The sequence below is a fragment of the Polistes dominula genome, unplaced genomic scaffold (assembly GCF_049000335.1).
Source record: "Polistes dominula isolate Pdom_NZ unplaced genomic scaffold, Pdom_raw_medaka contig_28, whole genome shotgun sequence".
NCBI lineage: Eukaryota > Metazoa > Arthropoda > Insecta > Hymenoptera > Vespidae > Polistes > Polistes dominula.
Window position 1 is genome coordinate 4,672,501 of NW_028300879.1, and position 24,768 is coordinate 4,697,268.

The 24,768-nt window shown below is 31.2% G+C and overlaps 1 protein-coding gene across 1 annotated transcript in view; it reads left to right on the plus strand.

Annotated features, from left to right (window-relative positions):
• The window catches only part of Ten-a (Teneurin-a transmembrane protein), a 562,968-nt gene that overhangs the window by 507,166 nt on the left and 31,034 nt on the right, over positions 1 to 24,768 (plus strand). The window contains 2 exon segments of the mRNA XM_089172952.1: positions 11,413 to 11,693; positions 24,388 to 24,507. Coding sequence (XP_089029078.1) covers positions 11,413 to 11,693; positions 24,388 to 24,507 — 401 coding nt within the window.

Here is a 24,768-nt window from a genome sequence, read left to right on the forward strand (position 1 = left end):
ATACACGAAATGTGTATTATTTTTATTTTAATATTATTTAAATTTTATTTTTATTATTATTTTAATTTTATTTATATTAATATTTTTATATTTTTATATTAAATATGTGTATTATTTTAATATTATTTTAATTTTATTTATATTAATATTTTACTATTTGTATATTAAATATGTGTATTATTTTAATATTATTTGAATTTTATTTTTATATTAAATGTGTGATATTTAAATACTAATACAAATTTCGTGTATTAATATTTGTATTCATTTTATTTGAAGTTTTATCGTATTACTTTGTCAGAAAAGAAAAAAGGAAACTTATGATGATCATTTAAAAGTTACAATAAAATGATATTTATCAAGTTACGAAGGTTGGAAAAATTGAAAAGAAGAATAGTAAAAGTGACACGATGATAAAAATGGGTATGCAAGTAAATAAAGTCGATCGTTTCCGTATCGACGATCTTTCATACAGCATAGAAATGTAACGCCGTGCACTTTGTCAGAAATCGTTGGGAGGTTATAGGGGTTTGGAATTGGGGGTGTGAGAAAGATCCAGCCAGAAATCGCGAATGCCACTCACGAACATAGAAATATTCCTCTAGCCGTGGAATAACGCTAGAGAAGACGATCGGGAATGTGATTTTAAGTTTTGATATGTAGGATGAGACGGTGTATCATCCATTCTAACAGTCCGTGCACGTTCCTATGCGTTCCATTCGTCCGTTTCCTACGTTCGTCGTATAGTTTATTAATCATCTACGTATACGGTTACATATGAAGACAAAATGAACTAAAAAAAATAAATAAAAAATATAATATATAGTTAAAACAAATTTTCAAACAAAAATAGAATCAAACAATTCCTTTTTACAAATAAATAAATAAAATAAAATGATATCTACTTTTATTTAAAAAAATATATATATATAATTGATAATATGGTTGTATTCAACACGTATGCATATATTATTTTATTATATACGTGAAAAATGATGTGAAAAAAAAAAAACGAAAATGTAAGAAGGACGGTATAAGTCAGAGATGGAAAACCGATGCTGGAACGAGTGAAAAGGTACGTCAGCATCGAAGCACCGGTTTCCTAGCAAAGAAATTGGATTTTCGTGTGGAAAACGCGAAACGATTCAACTCACGTTCCGCATGATTTTATCTCCTCTCGACGAACGCGATTCGCCTAGTCACGGATAGCGCCTAGCGAAGAAATGATTTCTAGGCTAATGCATAGCCTAGTATAAAGACGTGACAATATCGAGTAGTAATATTTCTCTTTCTTTTTCTTATTTTTAAATAAATAATAGTCATACTGTATATAATTATAAGTGTTCTTACACAATTGAACCAGTGATTTATTTTAAAAGTATCCTAATTCCATTTGACAATTTATTAGTTGTTGACCGCAATAATCATACGTGTAATATCTGGAGTTAACTGTTATAAAAAAAATATATAGTAATAAATATAAATATACATATAAAAAATATATATACAAATTATACTATAAAAAATATATACTATATATTTATATAGTGTATAATATATATTAAATATTTTATGTATAATATATAAAATATATAAAATAATTTGTATTATATATATAAATAATATTTTTAAAATTAAATATATTTAAAATTAATAATAATAATAATTTTATATTATATAGAAGATATAATATATTTTATATTTAATATAAAATATATACTATACAAAAATATACACTATATAAAAAATTATATTAATAAATATCTATAATAAAAATTTCCCCAAAATCTTGGAAATTCAACTTAGTTTGATTTGTTATACCAAAGTTTTGGAAAAATTGTTTTTAAACAATTGAAATTAAGTTTCTAAAATAAGAATAAAACGAAAAAAGATAAAGAAAAAGTTCACACACACACACACACACACAAACAGGACACATACTGGTTCTTATCAGATCTAAACTGACTCAAATTTCCACGTTAGAAGATAAAGGAGGTGGATGAAGAAGAAGAAGAAGAAGATTGTAGGACTGAAAGTGAAAAGGAGAGGGGAGGGATGGTTTTGACGTCAGCGACCAAGAGAAGAAGTGGAGGGGGATTGTATGTGAGGTTTTAGGAGTAGGAGTATGTATCCTAGCAGCTGGCGGCGTCCTTTCAACGTTATGCCGGATGACAATAAACCATGGGACACAGTACACCGGTACCTTAAAAAGAGGAGAAGGCAGGAAGGCAGCTCAGGATTTACGCGGGATTGTATTACCTTACCATGTACCAGCAGCAGCTGCCTTGGTATCGCATTTTATAACGTGTTACCACACTGACATTAGTATCGTCGTTTCGCGTACCGCGAATTATAACCATCCATCTCTCTTTAACTTTCTTCCTTTTACTACCCTTGTGTTTTTTTCTTTTTCCTCATTTAAAACTCAAAGTGTAGGAGGGGCCCTACACCCTGGCAAGAAACTGAGCCTTTGTTCTGGACACCACTATCTTTTTTTTTTTTTTTTTTAACTAATTTTTTGATAGTTGGACTTGTGAACCAAAAAAAGAAACAATAATATAATATAAAAAAATAAAAGAAATATAATATAATATAAAAGTATTTATGTTATTAGGATAATAATTTATATTAATATTACATTATAATGTAATATATTATAATATTAATATATAAATTATTATCCTAATAAAAATTGTAATAAAAAATAAATATTACAATATAATATAAATTATATTATATTATAATTAATTGTTAATTAATTATTATATTATATTATATTATTTTTTTTTTCGACAATTCTAATTCTAATTCTTTTTTTCTTTTTATTATTATTAATGTACAATTTATCAAGTGTTTCATTATCTTTCATTTGAAATATTTGTCATCATCATCCTAGACATTTATTTTTCCCTTTATAAGGAGTATATATATAATTTATTGTTATCTTTTCGAAACATGAGAGAAGGGGATAATCTAATCCAAACATAAGACCACACTAATTTTACTGCATATTCATGTTCTTCCTAGTGTACGTATGTATAATATCGTGGATCGAAATTTCAACGTTAGAAGAGAACGTCACGTAACATAAATTTATCGCCAAGTACACACAGTCGTCGTCGTCGTCGTCGTCGTCGTCGTCGTCTTATCCTCTACGTAAAATCGGTCATCGAGTCAGCGAATAACGACGAGCAAAGCTTACACACACACACACACACACATATATATATATTTCTATATAACTATGCAGATATACATATATGTATAGGTAACAATTTTGCTTCTCCAAAATTCGCGAGCTTTCTCTCGGTGAACGTCAACTTGAATATTCAATGACATCGTAACTATTATTACCGTTAAAACCGATATCCTTGTTGTAGGTATTAGATACGCCAACACACATATATATATATATAATATAGAATCTAGAGATGGTTGAAAAGCCATAGGTGTTCTTGGGAATTAGGTGTACGATACAACGATGAGAACAATGACGATGAAAATAACGATGACGATGAAAATGACTATGAATAAGATCAACGAAAACGACAATGCCAACACGATTATTAAAACGATAACAATATTAGTTAACAATTACGATTAAAATTACAATCTCAACGTATTCACCTGGTCCTATAAAGAAAGATGAAAGAAAGAGAGAAAAGATATAACTTGGATGAGTAGTTTCACTATCGTGTGGCTTTTAATTATTATTAAAATGAGGAAATTAATAATAAGATAACGGGATGGGGGTGGAGGATGGGGGGTAATCGCGTTAACTGGCATCGAGTTTTAAAACGTTTTCAACAAGTATTACGTTCCTTCTCTCTCTCTCTCTCTCTCTCTCTCTCTCTCTTTCTAACTTTTTATTTTTATTCTTTCGATCTTATGAAAATGATAACAACGCGAAATGGTAGACAACGATGAAGAGAATGACAAAAAAAAATCAGAAAGAGAAAGAGAGAGAAAAAAACGAAACGAGGGTAAAAAGATAAAGAGACAAAACGAGTTGGTTATTCTGCACACAGCTATAGTAATTTTTCTCTGGAAAAGTGAGATTCAATTTCAAGTAGGACTCGACGCACATCGGGTTACAGATCTTTGTGTCACTCTAGCTAGCTATCCTTCGGGAACACCACCCCCCAGGTTCAGAAGGAATACCGGGCCCTGAGGTATCAGATTTTTATTAGGATTCTTCCTACGTATATTTTTTTTTTCTCTTTCTTTTTATCTATCCTTTTTTTTTCTTTTCTATTTCTCTTTCTTTCAATCTTTCTCCCTTTTCTAATCGTCTACCCCTTAGGATTCTAGTAGTAGTAGTAGTAGTAGTTAATCCATCGTCTCGTAGAGCAGTAGAGCACTTTTCGTTCATCAACCGATAAGTCCATCGTTCTAACGACCTAACGATTTCTCTTCTAGGGCTTTTTTTTCTTTCTTTCTTTTTCTTCAAATTCCACACACGTCAATCTCATTTCCTCTACACCCCCTTCTCCCACACTTTTTTTTCTCTTTTTTGAAATACCTCTGCTACTACTTTTTCTGTCTATCTATTTATCTATCCTTCTCAACTATCTTCCAGTTTTGAAACACGACTATGACGAACGAGCTTTAGAAATATACCTAAATACACACACACACACACACACCAAACGTATTTAATAATAACCGATCTTCAACGGTTAGTTAACATAGTTGCTTTGCTCTTCTATTTTGATCTAGACGATAAATCAGGGATCAAAGAACTGTCCAAGATGATAGGTATATAAGCTTATCATGATCTCTCTTTCTTTTATTACATATATATATATTATATATATATATATATATATATATATATATATATATATATATATATATATCAGTATATAAAAAGTAATGTCAAATCGCATATATGAAAAATGATGAAATTTTTATTTAAAGTCACCGGGTATCTCACAAGAGTAATATAAATTATATATATATATATATATATATGTTACCGCAAAAGATCAAAATTAGAAAATGTCAAGATTCACATGATGAAATGTCAACAAATACCTCAGTGAAAGACCGAATAAATTTGAGTTTATTCTTCAATATTAATATTTCGGACATAGACCAAACTACCATGTGAATCTTGACATCATCTAATTTCGGTCTTTCACGGTAACACACATATATAGTTAGGATCGATAGTTGAACTTAACCAGTTTGTGCCGTTCCCGTTGAAGGCGAAATCCAAGGAGACATTCGATCGAAGCGTGCCAGCAATCGACTCTTAATGAAGGGCCACTCGTCAACGAAAAGGGACGTTTGATGTTGGTCCCGTGTGTCTCCTAGCAAGTAGTACTAGCAACCCTATTGGTAGTGGAAACTCGTACTATACATCTAACTCTATATAATAGTAGTAGTACTAGTAGTTGTAGTAGTTGTAGTTATAGTAGTAGTAGTAGTAACGTCCTCGAAACGTTTAAGCACTCGAAGCACGTTGTATGTCGGTGGTAGCTCGTCGACCATCGACGATACATTCGTTACATCATAATTGGATCACACGCTCGAACTCGTATCCTTCAGCTCTTCCTCCTCCTCTCCTCTCTACATCTGCAGCAGTACCAATCTTCCACTCAGACGACACTCAGCTCAATATGTGACGGCAACGCCACCCCACAATTACCTTTTTAACTTTCAATATATCAGGCAGCTGGTCAATTCTCTTTAATCGGTGTAGGTGTTGTACGTTGTCATACGATGAAAAAAGAAAGATATATATAGATAGATAAATGAACAGATGGATAGATAGATAGATAGATATACAGAAAGATCTTGAACAAATCTAGCCTATTACTATAGTCATATTGCATTGTTCCTTCGTTTGCGATATTTACAACCGAATAAACTCTTCCTATATAAACCCATTGATTAATTAACGCTTTTGTTCGTTCTTATGGAAGCATTTCCTTGATGAGATATATATATGATGTATAGAACAAGATAGAAAAAAAGAGAGAGAGAGAGAAATAATAAAACGAATAATGATGGATAAACGTAATGGTGAAAAATAATATTAAAAAAAAAATAGAGGGAAAAAAGCTGAAAAATTTCAATTGGTAATTTTATTCTTCAGAAAACTTGTAAATGCAGACAATTCTAATTAATTACTATAGAAAAATATTCGTTGAATACGATTTTCAAATATATATTTTATTTATAATGATATTTTATTCGAAAACAATGAAGAAATATAACGAGCATGATGTTTTCAAGGCTTTATATAGTTAGGGTAGTTAAATTATTGGAAAAGGTGGACCACGAGGGTGAGTGGTGACCGAACCGATGCGTACCAATACGATATAACCTAATCCATCGTATCGATTAGGAAATATAACTCGATTTCGGCGAACCGATTTACCAGGGCAAATGGTTTAACCCTCCGACTTGTGAAAAAGGGCTAGTATGAGGGTTAAACTAAAGGTGAAGTGGGGAAAGTCAGGGAGATAATGGGGGTGGGTGGGGTTGAGCGAGTGTCAAAGCATAGAATAGCTGCTTACTTCGTGTTTCGTTCCTTCTTACGCACACCCTTAAAAAGTGCCCTTTTCCTTTGCGTAAGGTTTTTTTCTCCTTAAAGTCTTATTTCTCGTCACCCTCTTAGGACCATTTCGATCGTTCGATGCAATTGAAGACCAACCCCCGATTATCCTCAATTTAGTCCCGTTGGTTTAGTGAATTATATTTTTTTTTTCTACTTCATCTTTCTTCAATTTGTAATAATATCGTAAATAAGAAAAAATAAATTTATTTTTACAGTCAATAATAAATTTCCATTTATGTGTGTATATGTGTGAGATGTAAAAGAGAAAATTATTTATCGTTTAAATTAACATAAATATTTTACATTATATATATACCTTTAAACAAAAATTTATTAATACACACAAACAATAAATATAATTTAATTAATAAAATTATAATTTAATTTAATACAAAAATACATTTATTATAATATATATACCTAAAATTCTTGTTTTAAATTCACATATTTGAAAATATTAAATACCAAATCTAATCAAATGTGTATTGTATTATATTAACATTATTATTATTATTATTATTATTATTATTATTATTATTATTATCATTATTTTTATTATTATTATTATTATTATTATTATTATATATAGGTACTTATTAGTCATACTTTTAGAAATGAAATTTTCAGTCCAACTAGACGTGTATAAAGGGAATGAAGGAAGGGTTTTAGGTGGTCTATGTCCGGAAGAGATTTATTTGTTTTGCACAGAAAAAGATAGAAAGAGAGAGAGAGAGAGAGAGAGATAAAGAGACAAACAGACAGACAGACAGATAGACAGACAGGAGAGAAGGAGAAAGAGGAAAACCAGAATAAGGGGTGGAGAAGGGAGCAGGGGGATACTTTCTCGGTCAGAAACGTCGACGGATTTCAACCGGCGACTGCAATGGCGGCTGCTGCTTTAGAGTAGTGGGTGCAGAAGCTGGAGGAAAAGCGAAGATTAATCGCGTTCCTAGAGTCCGGGGGTTTAAGGGGAAGAGAAGGAGAAGAGGGGGAGGGGTAATAGTGTTTACTGCGAATAAATTGGCTTCCGTTCTATCTCGAGCACCCTCCCCCCCCCTCAGCCTCCTCCTTCCCTTCTGGGCGAAAGGCAGAGCGCTGCAAAATTTTTGAGCTTTTCTAACATAAGTTTCGTAAACGTAGAATTCATATACCATATATACGGTTTCCATAGAAACACACAGGGAACAAACGTTTTGCGATATACGATGGTTGTGTAAGTTCATCATATATGTGTGTGTGAAACGTATATTGTATTATACTGAAAGTATAAAAAATTGATTCCATCCGATCCAGCAGAAACCGTACGTATTTTATAAACTTCACTGTAACGTTTTAAATGAGAAAGAAAAGAAAAAATAGAAAAAATATGAAAAAGTTTGTTACGTTTGTCTAATTTTTTTTTAAGATGGTAAAGGGAAGCGGAAAGAAAAGGGAAGTTTTATTTTATGAAATTATTTAATAATTTTGCAATCGTGAATGAGAACAAAAAAACCCCCCAAGAAAAGTATAGCTTATTCGAGTTTTGTTATTTTTTATACGTGCTCGAATTTAATTATTATTATTTTAATTAAAAATAACCATATAAAAACTTCGAAACTGCTTGAAATCAATTTCGTTGGAAAAAATTTATACAAAGTACGAGAATAATGTATTTATTCTTTTTTTATTTGTTTTATAATGATCAAAAGTAAAAAAACAAACGTCTTATTGTATAAATCGTATAATTTATTTCACACACACGTTTATAATATGCACATGTGCAAACGTAACGTAATCTTCTTTTCCTTGGATCAAACCAACCTAAAGAGACAATCAAAAAGATTCGTGAATGGAAGATAGAGGCTTGATATCATCATCGTAACACTGGCCATGGTCCAACTTTTCAAAGAAGGTCCCCAATTCCCCCTCCCCCTCCTCCCATTACTTCACCATTAAATTTTTTCGCTCGATAGTTTTCGACAAGGAATAAGAAGACAGACCGATGGTGTAGAGAAAAATAAAAAAAATAAAAGGAGAGACACAGAAAGAGAGAGAAAATAGAGTGGGTGCGTTGCTGAGGAGTAAGGGGAAGTGGTGAGGAAAGGGGGCAGCAAAGGGAAGAGGAGAGGGGTTAGTCGATATTTTCAGTAAATTAATTTTCCGCCACGTTCCGTTCTCTCAACTTAATGATCCCGAAGAAAAAGCAATATTTATTGCATCTCTCCTTCTCACTCACTCTCTTACACTCTCCCTCTCTATCTCTTCTCTGTTTTCTCGTTTTCTTGCTTCAGTCTGGTTGCACGCACGAGTAAGAAAGACTTCGGGACTTTTGCCAGTGATCTTTCTCTCTATATCTGTTTCTCTTTATATCTCTTACTCTCTCTCTCTCTCTCTCTCTCTCTCTCTCTCTCTCTTTCATTCTCATGCCATCTTTCTTTTTATCTTTTTTCTTTTTCTTTTTCTTTTTAACGTCGCGTCTGATTGCTTCCTGCCGTTGGGAAATATGAGCGGACGTTTATAGGATCGTGAAGGAGACGAAGCCTTCCTTCCCCCACCACCACCACCACCACCACCACCATCGTAGCCTAAGCTCCGATTATTTATAGTATTTGTCGGTAGCTGTTAACCAACTTATGCGTTACGCCAGGCACGCGAGACGTTTTAATGATACTTTGAGGAACGAACATTGCCGACGGCAAGGTTTTACCTAAAACCTCACCCACCCTCCCCCTCCCCAACTCGTTTGGAACATCTTCCCTTTCTTCCCTAGTCGACAAACTCTCTTAGAACGAGGAAGATAATATTTGCTATAACAAGTAAGAAGTGTCACGAGTGAAGAAGTGTTTTTTTTTTTTTTTTTTTAATTTGTTTTATTGTTTAACAACAAATTTGATTTACGAGAAATTGTACGGGTTCGATTCTTTATAAAAAAAAATTTGATTTATAAAGGACTGATGAAAATTGTCCCTTTTCTGCTTCTGAATCAGTGTATGTGTGTACATGTGTGTTATGTGTTTTTCTTGAAGCATCAGAAAGTTCGAATTATTGAGATAAATTTCTTTTTCAATCTGTATCATCAATTTGACACGTCTACGTTTAGATCGATCAACGTTTCAAGATATTCTTTATATATTAGAGAGTATTTAATTTATTGAAATTAACCATCTCATAAATATATTCTAAAGTTCATGATATATGACTTTAGTAGGGAAAAAGAAAAAGAGAGATAGTATATCAAACTGATCAGTTGATCGATCTTTCTGTTTACTTATCCGGAAAGTAGGATAATATAATACCCAAGCTATTGTGAGGTTCGTGTTCTAGTTTGGTTTGGCCCATACCAAACGGTCCACTGAATTTCCCCACTCTTTTTCTTCCCCTCCCCATTCTCTCTCTCTCTCTCTCTCTCTCTCTCTCTGTTACACACATACAGTTCTTCTATCTCTTTATACAATATTCACATTCCCAGTTTTTATCCGCATCACCGGATCACTGTCACTAAGAACGTTATTCTTATAGGATTTCAGTACAAAATCTAGAAAAGAAAAAAAAAGAAAATAGAAAGAAGTGGAAGGGGAAGTAGGAAGAGTGGGGTGGAAAAGGATGCGTGATACATTATGTATCTCTGTCTCTTTCTATCCCAATAACCAAAGCTAATGCTATTCATGAGTCCACGTGATTATCGGAAAACTATATTTATCCTGGTTCCGCATTAAATCCCTGTTTCGACGTTGTCCCTTTTCACGAAACGCTTTTCGAGGATATCTAACTATATACGTATACCTATCCTACCTACCCAGTCCTACTGTACCCAACCCAACCGTGCTTATCCGTTCATTTTCTTTCTCTTGTTGGTGTAAGAAAGAGACATATAGTGGGCCCTCTCGTAGATGTCCCATGACATCCTAGAAAAAAAGAAACAGAATATAAAGGGACATAGATAAATATCGATGACGAGGATGAAAATAAAATCCGTGACATAGGTTCGACGGGTGTGCCTTAGACACCCTAGCACGAAAAGCAACATCCACCCCCAACCCCCAAACCTTTGCAAAATCCCTCGAGTCAACGCCAATATACACAGAGATAAGAGAAAAAGAGTGAGAGAGAAAGAGAGATATCTAAATATATACATATATGTATATATGTATATGTATGTATGTATGTATATATGTATAAGTACCTACGCTCCGATCCTGTCAGAGTTAATAACCGTATCTGCATCTTTTATAAGCTTCACGTTATCTCTCCTAAAGCCCCGAGAGCGAAATCGTGATACAACGATGTACCCCCAACCCCCTAGCCCCTATTCGTTCTCGTTTTCTCTCTCTCTGTTCGTCTAGTGTTCTTTGAAAACACCTCGATTATCGAAAAATTCGATATTCAAAGGCTAATCTCAATCACATCAAATTAATAAATCCTATACTATATAAATATGATATTTTGATGAATTAAAGAACAATATTAACCTCTATTATATATATATATAAGATAAATATTTAATTGGATATAATCCAAAAATGGTATCATCATCGTCATCATCGTCATCATTATCATCATCATAATCGTTATAATCATTATCTCTATATATTTATAGATAAATTGTAATAACTAAATCGATCGCTCATTTCGTATTTAAACTAAATACGTTTAATTGATAATTATGGTATAATATTGCAATTAAATACATTTCCAACTAATTCGATAATCTAAATTTGTTCTTATATATATATAAATAACATAATACATAAAATAATATTATTAATACTATAATAACATTATATTTGTTGTAAATCTATAAGTTATATCTGTTTTTGTATGTATTTTCATTGTCATTAATCAAAATTTGATATTCTATGTTACAGACTTCCACCACCGCAACAACAGGTGACAGTAGGTTCATTGGGAGGTGGATTAGGAAGTGGGCCAGGTAATGGCGGTACAGGAACTGTCGCAGCACAAAATCAAGCGATGGTTATGCCAGGCTTTCCCCTTAGAGCCGCGGCTGTACCCCATTACTCACCTTATTCGCCATCGCGTTTTCACATCGACAAACGTTGCCAACACAGATGCTCTTGGAAATGTTTTTCAATCGCCTTGATATTACTCGCCGTAGCATTAACTGCTATGCTCGCATATTTTGCTGGTAAGTTAACCTATAATCAAAAATATTATTAACAATTAAAAACCATTTTTAATAATATATTTTAATATTTTAACATGTTGTCATTCTAACCTGCTAACTTCCTGTTGCTAGAGCTACTAAAAAACTACTATTGTAGACCTGTTTGTATAGCATAGACGCATATATGCGTTCAATGAAAATAATCAGTGGACTAAGGACGCATGTATAGGCTTATCTATTTTTTTTTTTATCTGCCTTTGCTCAAAATTCTTTTATTTTATCAAAGTATTGGGTTAGTAAGTAAATAGTTGCGGATTTTGTCGATAGGTGGACTTTTAAAATCAGCAATGACTTAGTTTCTAACCTCACAATTGAAATTAACAATAAAATCATTATGTTTTTTAACAATTGCAATTGTTAGGCATGTTCTCCACTCAAAAGGGTTAATATTAAATTTTTTATTTTTATCATAGATAAGTTTTTTTTTGTTTTTTTTTTTTATTGAAAATAATTTAATCGTCAAAATTGAACTTATCTTGCGTGAAAAATAAATCGAAAAAATAAAAAATCATTTCAATATCAATGAAGCTGGATTTAATTGCAAAATAATTAATAAAAAATAAGAGAGAAATTGGTCTCTCTCTCTCTCTCTCTCTCTCTCTCTCTCTTGATATTTATCCACGAACGAGCAAGTACAGATTGACCGACGCTTTTCGCTCGGATAAACTTGAGTTAGTCATTAATTTTTCACCAGTTAAACTGCCTCATCTCTTTTATATTTTACTCTAGTAGTCGGAGATTTCAAGAGAAAATTTATTCACAATGGCAATTTGTGTATGATCGTTTATTACAATCATTTTTTTATATTTTTTATTTTTCTTCTTGTTACACATCGTACTTAATCGAAACAAACGATACGTTGCATGTTCAAAACAATTTTAGTCAAACAATAAGTGGATAACCTTTTGATAAAAACGTGTATCGAAAAGAAAAAAAAAAGAAAAGTAAATATTTTTTCTAGCTAGGTAGTTTGACGATGAAGACAAAAAAAAACAAATGTTAATTAAACAACATCATCAAATATTGTTAAACATCATCATCATCATTATCATCGTGAATATTTCGAAATAATGTCTGCCACTTAAAATAAATCAATATTCAATAATACTAAATTAAACAACAAATATAATTATACCGTAATAATAATAATAATAATTATTATTATTATTATTATTATTATTATTATTATAGTGAACATTATCGTAATACTTTGAGACTCATTATTGCCGTGAAGAATCGTTCATGGGGTACTCGGAGTATTTGATAATTTTTTTTCTTTTTCGTTTTTCGCGTCGATTTTCCAATCGGTTTCGATCAGGGAAAATTACGATCGGCCATTCAGCCAGGAATAGTTGGTAGTGTGAGGAGTGGGGGAGGAAGGGAAGGGGAGGGGGCCATCGGGAATGGTAAAGTTCGTTACACGCTAATGTGGATTCGTTATCGTCATTATCGTTCTTTAATGTGAAATTGCCGCGGTCTCTCGATCCTCTGTTAACTAGAGAGTGAGAGAGAGTGAGAGAGAGGGGGTGGAAATTTTATCGCTAAATAATTCGCTCGTAGGAATAATTAGCAAGGGTTGGTTTGGGTAAGATCGATTTTATTTTTTTGTTTGTCTTCTAAAAATAAATCGAAATATCTTTATTCGTTGTTTTATCCGTATATCTAATTTTTTAACGACACACGAGCTTTCATTTGCAATCCTATTAATCTTATAAATAAAAAGAATTGTTTTCAATTTAAAAAAAAAACCCTGTTTTAAGTTGTATGTGTGTGTGAGAGAGAGAGAGAGAGAGAAAATATAATACGAGTTACTGGTTACTTTACAAAAAAAAAGATATCATACAATACACGATAAAAGTATCAACATTGTATAGTTGTAAACAATTTGTTTTTTATCTGTTTTGTTAAAAATGAAAAATCAATATTGTAAATGTAACAATACTTGTAAAACGTATCAATGTATACGTTCATCACAACATTGTACACTTCGAACTATATGGTGTCTTGAATTTGAACAATGTTTGCCAAAATACTCACAGCAACAAGTTTACAGTTACACGATACATGGTTGATGTTACGTTTTTGTATGTTACTGTTACAAGTTTTATATGTTACAAATTTGTCGATAAGGTTTTAAATAAAACACGTATGAATAAAAAAAATTAGCTGAACGTATTAATTAAATAAAAGAAACATCAAAAGTTATAAACGATGAAATATAATATGAACAAAACGGAAAACTATTAATAAAAAATAAATTAAGTCTGATGCAAATGTATATTGTTAATATCGCGATATTAAAATACTGACGATGAATAATTGAAAATTACTCTTTTACGCTAGATTTTTTTGTTTTTTTTAGCATCTCATTTATTGTAGAATATATTTCGAATATGCATGTAAAAAATATTACATATCCTGGTTAGAGTGATTACATTTAAAAGATGTATCAAAATATGTTAGCATAATTTCACGGATAGTTTGAGTATGGTAAAATAAGAAACGAAACTCGTATAATCATAAACTCGACATTACTTTGTTTATAAATTATAATCATTTTGATATTATATGGTGTTTTACACGTAATTTTCATAATAGTTTGAAGTTGCTAATTTGAGTTTACAAATGTTTTATCATAGAACATTTCATTTATTATAAAAATACTATTAGAAACTATTATGAAAATATTATTAGAATTTACCAACAATAGTCTTGAATTGTCTTAAGTATAATAAGTCTTAAATAATTAATAAATTAATTAAATAAATTTAGTATAATAATATTAATAAATTAATATTATTAAAGTAAATGTAATAATCTTAGGTTAGTTTTATTATTTAACACTAAAACTATTTATTAATTTATATATATACATATTTAATATTATATAAATTACATTTTTTTATATAATTATATTATATATATTATATATAATATAATATGTTATTATATTATTATATTATATATAATTTATATTAAAAATTATATATAAATTACTTTTTTCTTTAATTTCATTTTAGTCTACCAAAACCACCCTTTCAAATAATGCCTACATTTTCTTGAAACATCCTATACAAATATTTAAAAAAAGCATATATGTGTGTGTCTACCAATGTATATAACACTTCGTAATTCAGCCATTTGTCGGTTATATATTTCAAGCATGACATTTAAATTCTACATTTCTTGCTAGAGTATATATGACGACTACGACAACGGGGATGGGATGGGGGTGTGCACGAAGGTAGCGTAACACCTTTTCCCCGCCCTATTCCCTATCTTTCCCTATCCCTTTTCCCCTTTCCTCCTCTTCTTTCTCTATTCCGCATCCGGTAGGTTACAGTCCTCTTTCTATCTCTTTCTTTTTTCTTTTTTTTTTTTTTACTCTTATTCGCACTCCACCTACAAATAACCCTATTATGTAAATCTGGTCTGTTCATTACGAGTCAAGTAACGAGGCCGAACAAACGACACGTTGCTTTTCTTCCAACTTTATTCTCTCTCCTCCATTACTACTTTTTCTTTTCTTTTCTTTTCTTTTTTGCACTATCTTTCTTTTTTTCTCTTTCCTGAAGAAGAATAAGAAGAAATTTAAGCTCGCATTAAGGACGCACGGGCGCGCGAAACGACCATTTACATTCTCAATATGACGATGATGCTTCTTCCTATAAGAATAAATATCATTTTGAAATATCATGAAAAAGGAAAATGATATTTACAGGGGAGATAGGAAAAGAATCCTTATTATTTCTTTTCTTCCTTATCTTCTTTTTAGTTTTTTTTTTTTTTTAATTTTTTTTTCTACTTACGATTTGGTAGTTTTCATTCTTTCGTATTGATACAAAGTTTTATTTTAGACATTTAATTATTGGGTTGTTCGAAAAGTAATTTCATTTATTCTTGACACAATAAATGCATGAATTGATGCAAAGTGGCAAATAACAACACGTGAGATTGATGAGAAGTTAAATTTATCAAATTCAACTGTTTATGCTCACTCGAAAGGCCTAGGTTTTAACTTTGAAACAAAAATTGTCTTCATTTTCACAAAAGAAAAAATTAAATTACTTTCCGAACAACCCAATACATTAAATATTGATATTAATAATTTTATACTTTAAATAATATTAAAAATCATCAAACACGATAATTAACAAATTGTATATTTCAAAAATACGAATATAATCAATTTCTTTTGAAAATATTTTATTAAATATAATAATTATTATCGAAGTATCTATCAATAATTGATAAAAGTCAAAGTATAATACGGTACTTAAATAACACATGTTCTTTCCTCTTTCTCTCTCATTCTTTCTTACATTAACTCCCCTTATACAACAGGAAGTGCGACCAAGCGAAACAGAAAATATTATCGCGGTGTATTTAGCGGAATTAAATACCGTTCGGAATAAGGGTGCTCTCCGGATCTTTGATAGGAAGCGTAGTAGCTTGCTATACGCACACGGTAATACTGGCAACGTAATGGTTCATTTAGCACCGAGTGGGTTGCCTTCATCCGGTTAGGGTGAGGCAAAAATATTACCGGCCGATAGCGAGGAAGCGTTTCAATGGCTTAGGGTGGGTGGTAATACTTATTACTTACTCTTTCGTTTACTTTCTCTTTTATTTTATTTTCTCATTTTCCCTTTTTTCTTTATTCTTGTATTCCTTTTTTTCGAAATAATCATATCTTGCAATTAGTTAGCAATTAAGGATTTATTATTTAGAGGTTATGTAAGTCTTTAAGTACTGCAAATTTTCAATAGATGGTGTTGTATTACAATTCAATTATTTCGATAAAACTAACCTTACTTTCTATATTTTTTTCTTGTAATATTATTTTCTGTATTTTATTTTAAAAAATTGTGGTATTATTTAATATATTATATATTATATATATATTAAAAATTGTATGTTGTTTTATGCCTAATTTGAAGTCACAGAAATTATTAATGGATATTGATTTGACTCCATTAAATAGTTTAGAATTATATTCATTTTATAAAACATGAAAATGATATTTTATACAAATTACATTTTGTAGAATCATTTAAAAAAAAATTTAAAACAGGAAAAATAATATAAAGTTTTCTTTAAAAAGAGTACTGTCTCTTTTTCTTTATTTCTTAAGGTTGGAAAATCAGATGCTGAGCTAGACGAGATACAAAAAGATGAATACGTTTGGCTCTGCTATAGGATGGTAGAGTCAAGAAAGGATCTAAGGTGCGAGTTACTTCGTATTCGGTGATCTCTAACAATAGCAAAAAAGTAGATAGAGAGAGAAAGAGAGAGAAAGAGAGAAGGATTCGAAACTCGGTCGTATTTACAGAAGGCGTGGAAAAACTTTTGAAACAAGTCCAAATAGGTCCGTTATGTAAATTCAACGTTCACCAGATAGAGAAAGAAAGAGAAAAATAGAGAAAAAGAAAGAGAGAAAGAGAGAGAGAGGGAGAGAATTTGTAGGAAGGATGTGGTGTCGACGTAGAAGACGGTTTTCGAGTATACACACACACGTACACTTTAAAACGGGTGTGCTTTTGAAGATCGTCTTGTCTCTCTGAGTTGTGCCAGAAGCGATTAGAGAAATTAACGTACCCTCGTTATCGGTCTGTAGCAAACGAAGAAGAAGAAACTAAAATGAGAGAAATAGACAGAGAGAAAGAGAGAGAAATAAAATGGCGAGGGATACAAGAACGGTAAACGAGAGAAAACAGAGAAAATGAGATAGGAAATTATGAGAGAAAAAAAGTATAGTTAAATAGTTTAACTCTACTACTATACTACATTTCATACTCACAATAACCACCATTTTGTTAGGTTATGTTAGTATTGTCTTTTTTAATTTCCATTTACTATTACTAATAAAAATTTTTGAAAATTTAAACTACAGTCAAAATTTCTGACGATGACTATGATGACGATGATAATAACAAAGGTAGAATTGGATATTACAATTTATTTATACTATAATATATTTCATACACACAATTACCATTTGTTAAGTTATGTTAGTATTGTTTTTTTAAATTTCCATTTACTGTTACTAAAAGAAATTCGTAAAAATTCAATCGACGGTCAATATTTCTGACGATGACTATGATGATGATAGCAAAGGTAGAATTCGATATTACAATTTATTTATACTATAATACATTTCATACTCACAATAACCACCATTTTGTTAGGTTATTTTAGTATTGTTTTTTTTAAATTTCCATTTACCATTACTACAAAAAATTCTGAAAAATTCAAACGACGGTCAAGGTTCTTGACAACTATGATGATGACTATGATGATGATAGCAAAGGTAGAATCAGGGGTATTACGGTTTATCCATAGAAGCTGAAGGAAATAAGGGGATTTAACAAGAAAGAAGAAGGAAGGATAAATGTAAAGAGAAAACGAAAGAGAGAAAGAGAGAAAGAGAGAGAGTGACTTGGGGTACATTGTCCTGTGAATATATATATAACACCCTATAGGGAAACTCCTTGCAGAACTCTTCTCTCTCTCTCTATCTCTCTCACTCACACTCTCATTCACTTCGGTGTGTCTGTGGGAGGCTAGAGAAAGAACAAGAAAACCTAGAAGAAGAGGAAGAATAAGAAGAGAAAGAGAGAAAGAGAAATTGCAAAGCCGGATCGGCCTCGAGTAGAGACTTCGCCAGCTGTTATTCCTGCATTCCAGTAAATCGAGTCGGGAATCCAATCTGCCTGTTTGCTACTGCATCCAAACTACCCCTTTTCTATCCTTTCCCCATTTCTCTCTCTCTCTCTCTCTCTTTCTCTGTTTCTCAATTCTATCTCTATCTCTATGTCCTTCTCTTTGTATATACAACCAACCAACCCCCTCCCCCATCTCCCTCTCTTTCTCTTCTCTCGTCCATTCGCATACTATTCCTACCTTAACGTTTCATACGAAACGTACGCGTACAACGTGTAGAAGAGAGAAAAGTACAAATCTTTCGACTGTGCAATACGAGATCAGTCTCTGTCTAGTCCTATGGTTACTTTACTACCCTTTCTTCTAAATCCTTTTTTCTCCCTTTTATCATCTATTTCATTCTCTTAAGAATAAAAATCGTCTTTTTTGGTTTTTTTTAGCTTTCCTCTTTTTAAAAATGAAGTTATTTCAAAATTTTTCTATTTTTTTTTTCTAGTTTGTATAATATATTTGTATGTATATGTAAGTATATTTATTTATGTAAACATTACATTTTGTAATTTAATTAAAATCCTGGAAATATTTTCTTAACTTCATTCGTAACTTGACAATATTTTTGATATAATATAATATTGATGAACAATTTCATTATAAAATAATATTTATAATTTTAGGAAATTAGGAGTTAATTTGTTAAAATACGAAATCTAAATTAGATCTTTGATTTTTTTTTTAACTAAATGCTCGTAATTATTATTTGTTATATTTTTCTTTGTAATATGAAAACAAATGTTATGTTCATTGTGCTATTATATTAGATCTAATTATAATTTTTCTCTTGTAAATTTTATTATTATTTATTATTATTATTATTATTATTATTATTATATCAGTTGAAGTACAATATTAATTAATTTTAATTAGTTGAAGTATGCAATTTTGTCGTATTTTATATTTTTAAATAAACAATATAATTATTCACAATTTTTAAATGGTCATTTCAAAGTAACACTATTGTATATAATAATAATAATAATAATAATAATAATAATAATAATAATAATAATAATAATAATAATAATAATAATAATAATAATAATAATAATAATATTCAATCGTCATGTTGTAAAGTTTTCCTATTAATCAGTTAAACTGTATTCGACGTGTATTATAATAAAAAATTACCATTTACTTTAAAAAAAGCTTTAAACATTTCAGTACAAAGTATTAACAATATTCTTTCTTCGCATTACCAATAAAAATTGCATACTACGTATTTATGTTGTTTGTATTTATATTATTTCTTGGCAATATTTAAGTTTCTTTCTTCTCTTAAATAACAATAACCCTTTCAACACAACTCTTTCAAAACAATGAAATTGTTTTATTTTCCATAGAATAAATTCTTTTGTCTTTGTAAAAAATTTGTAATGGAAAGGCAATGTAATTGTTCTACGTTCAACATGTATACTCTTATTTGTTCTAAATTTGAATTACACATCTTGCGTGTGTATACAAATTTTTCCCATTAAAATTTTACAATTAATTGATTAAATACTAATTAAATATTACTTTTTATAAATATTTAAATATAATAATAATAATAAATAATCATAACATTACAATACGAGTAAATAATACGTACAATTTTCATTTCAAATCATTCAAAATTTCAATATTAATAAGAAGATAATTTAAACAAGGTAAGAAAAAAATAAAAAAAGGGTTATAGAAGAAAGAAGTGGAAAAATTAATGAATGATTGAAGAAAACCAACAGAATGGACGATGTCCTCTCTCTCTCTCTATCTCTCTCTCTCTGTCTCTCGATGTGGTCGCTGACTGTGTGGATAGAAGGAAAAAGAAAACGAAAATGAGAAAGTATGAGAGAGTGGGCAAGGAAAAAGAGTGTGGGGAAGGGATTGTGAAGAGAATCGTGGATAATCCTTCTATAATCCGCGAATCATTCTCGGGAATGAATCTTTCTATCGATCCAAAAAAGGGGAATATAATTGAAAAACTTGCTACTTTGTCATAAAGAAAGAAAAAAAATTAAATAGAAAAAAATAAGAAAGAAGGAAAACCTTAGATGGTTAATAGAAAATTATTTTTTTCTTTCTTAATCATTTTCAAAACAAAAATAAAATAAATATAAATGTAAATGTTAAATGGACAAATTAATATTATAAATATAAAATATGTTATATATATATATTAGATTTGTCTAAATATTGGCAAGAAAAAACTTACTACTTTGTCGTAAAGAAAAAATAAAATTAACTCTTAGAGTGCTATCAACGCATATACGTGTTTGTTAATATTAATATAAAATAATGTAATGTTTATATTAATTAATTAAATTATATTCACACAGAAACAAAAACTTTAATTATTAAATATAATTTATTATTAGAGAATCAAGTTAATAATAAATAATTCCGTTCCTACAAAACATTTTAGTTAAAAGTATGCTGCACTCAAAGGGTTTCAAAAAAAAAAAAGAAATAAAAGCAAAAGAAAGAAAAAACGTTAGATGATTAATAGAATGTAAATAGGATGTCTCATATTAATTCCGATAAAAAAATATTTTTAAACTTCTAGCAATATGTCAAAGAGATCAAAAAACAGAAAAAATAAAGAGAAAAAGATGTAGAAGGCATTATCGTCGTCGCACCTCTAAAATTCGATTCGATTCGTTTCCTGCGTCGTGCTCCTTTCGAATTTCCGCCTTTTCGAAATAACTTTCGTAGCAAGGAAGTTTGGCTAGCTACCTACCAACCTACCAACCTACCTACCTACCTACCAACCTACGCAAGACTTCTAAAACGAAATCGAGTTAAAATCGATCTTCCGTATACTTTCACGTACATGCTTCACATACGTGTACACACATATATATACACATGTAAGAAAGAAAGAAAGAAAGAAAGCAAATAAAAAAAAAAAAAGAGTACGATAAAGTACAAAAGTTTCCACTAACAATAAAGGGATAGACGAAATTCTCGAATTTTCTCGATTCGATTGAAAAATATTATACTTTGATGGAGCTTAAAATTCAACTTTACCCTTTTACTAGAACTATTTTCAAACGTAAATAATGCTTTTCTACTATGGAAAGAAAGAAAGGATGAGGTAGTTGGAGTGGGTGGGATGTGAGCAGGATAGTTTGAAGGAAAAGAAACATATAACCGTACGATTCTGATTGCACTATTCTTTCTCTCTCTCTCTCTCTCTTTCTCTCTTTCTCTCTCTCTCTCTCTCTCTCTTTCTCTCTTTCTCTCTTTCTCTTCTTACGAGAATCGCGTGACACACACGTGTGTTAGAACTGATAGTGGATCGAGCCAAAGTGTTGGAAGTTTGAAAATTTTACGAGAAACACACGTCACACGATGTTGCTACAGTTACGACAGTCACGATGGTGCCTAGAATGTGAACAGGAGGATGAGGAAAAGGAGGTGGAGGTGAAGGAGGAGTAGGAGGAGAACTTCTCCACTCCCTGTTCTCGCGAAATAAGCTCGTTCACGGTTCACTGCGACTCAATTTCAACCGTAGTTACATAACGGACGTTGCTGTAGCTAGCTAGCACGCTCGTCGTCCCTTCGTTCCTGTTACCTCTCCTTCTTCCTCCTTCTCCTCCTCTTCCTCTTCATCCTCATCCTCATCCTCCTCCTCCTCATTCGTTTAACGTTATCAACGTCGTGTTTGCGCGTGATGGCCCATCCGCGTACACCCGGACAGATTGCAACATCGATCGATAAATAGCAAGATCCCTATCACATACTCCTACAACACGATCAACTATAATAAGGAGGATAATTATTTAACATGTTAGGGTTATACAGAAATACTTTTTTTTTCAACCCTTTCTTACACTCGCACTTTTTCTTTTTTCGCACGATGATTAGTTTTTTTTTTTTTTTTCTTAAGTGAAAACTTCTTTAAAATGAGTGTGATTTGAAAAAATGAAACGCGGTGATGTAGTGGAGGAAAGAAACGGCCTTAATTTCATATAAAATACTAAATATTATTCTAATAATATGCATAAATTAATTACAATATTAAAGTTCAATTTGTATCATTATTTATAAAAATATTTGATTTGTAAACATTTTTTAAAGCGTTTTATTATTTACTTTATTTGTAATGATTATAAAAATACGAGCCTGTATGAATGCAACCCTCCGGATAGACTATGAAAATGTTGCTTGCGAGCGTCATCTGTCGGGACGGAATATTTTTCTGCCCGAAAGATAGGCAACCCGTCATACAAACGTGTATAAACAGTTTTAACTGCAAAAAAATTTCGTCCCAGTAGATAGCGCTCGCAAGCAGCATTTTCAAAGTGTGCCCGGAGGGTTGCATACGAACTGGCGCTCATTTTTATAATTTAAATTAATAATTAAATAAATAATTACAAATTAAAAGTACAAATAATATTATAATAATATTATGTAATAAATTATCCTCGAAAATTGTTTATTTGAAGGTTTCATTTCTAACTTGTGTAATATGCACAAATGTATTTTTTTTTAACAAATGTTTAACCCTTTCAGACTCACATTTTTTTTTATTAATAAAACTATAGTAAAGAATGAAGAATTGAAGAAAGGAAACAACGAAAAAGAACAATGTCCATAATCGTAGAAACGTTGGTATGAAATTCGCGATAAATTGGCCAAGTAGATTGCCAATTGGCTATGATAGGTGATCAGCAGCAACGTTCTCTTTTTGAAATGGTCCTCGATTTGAATCCAATCCAAAATAGTAGTGTAGATAGTATAGACTATTTGCTATAGAACCCTTTTTTTGTCTCGGCCAAAATCGAAAAAGATATGCTATAATATTTTATTCTGCTTCTTTTTTTTCTATACGTATATATCAAAAAGATAAAAATAACTTATCACATTTTCTACATAATGTAAAATCCTTTTTACAAGCTATGAACAGATCTCATTCATTTGAGAGAAAATCATTGATAAATCATTGATAAATATGACAAAAAATAAATAAAAACGTATGTAATACAATGCATAGGATAAAAATATAAAAGAGGGTCAATCTAAAAAAATAGAAAAAAAACCCTACATAGTTTGAATCGAACACGAGAAATAAAGACAGCATAACTATGGGAAAAAGAGAAAGACAAAAAGATAGGTGGGTGGTGGGAGGAGGTGTAGGAGGAGAGAGAGCGTGCTCACATCGGTCTCCATTTGTCACGGTAATAATCGCACGACCTGCAACCGTGCGTGACTCAATTAGTCTGATATCGATAGGGCGGATCGTTAATAAGCCAAGAGGTCGTTAGACGCACGGTAGAGCGAGTTTCGTTTCCATTTAAAAAACTAGCCGAACGCGTAATTAATTCCTAGTCCTTCCTACTCCAACCCCCACCCCAACCCCCCTTCTCTAGGATCGATATAATTAATGTCGTAGCAGGAAACCTAGATCGGTTCGTTCGATTATATATATATATATTTTAACTTCCGCATTAATTCTGAATCGAACAAACGAACATAATGCACGTGTGGGGTTACGTATATGTAATATATATGTATGTATATAAGTTACACATATCTAGTATATATATATATGTATATATGAGTACAACTCAAATCGCAGTTTCTATACGCTGTCGTCTTAGAAAATCTATCGTACCCGTAGTAGTAATTCGAAAACGATTGTTCGAAATTTATGAGAACCCATTAAGAACGATATCCCCGTACATTCACCCAAGGAAAATGCCTAGTCCTGATTCCTGGCGCAATAAAAGAGTCGCATGGCAGTTGTTCTATTTTGTTCTCAAATCGAATTCGAGTATACACGAAATATATAACACAACATTGAGAATATAATGGTGAATCTTTATCTAATGGTTGGAGAACATGTTTATCTTGTATATTGATACAAGTAGAATTATAATAATAATAATAAAATGTAATATACAACCTATATATATACCCTTAATTTTAATTTTCTTATTCTTGTATTTTTCAGCAGTGAGCTCTATGAGACCGATAGACAATAACAATTGCGTAGTGGTTCAAGATATCAAGGCTGTGACTCATGAAAACGCTCACGTTCACGATCCTATATCAACGCAGATACCAACGGAAGGTAAATATTGAGCAGCCCGTTAATTTGCATCCACTTTGCATGATGTAAATACTCTAGTGAACAACGTCTCACGATGATTGCTTTTGGGAGATGGACGGATGGTGTTCACGTTTTACGTGCCACCCGTTTTCGTTCTACTTCCCCCCATCTATATCTATATCCCACTAACCTCCACCCTTTTCGCATCAAAACCACCATCACATCCCTTTTCAAAACCGCGGATGAGTCTCTAGTTACTCTCTCTCTCTCTCTCTCTCTCTC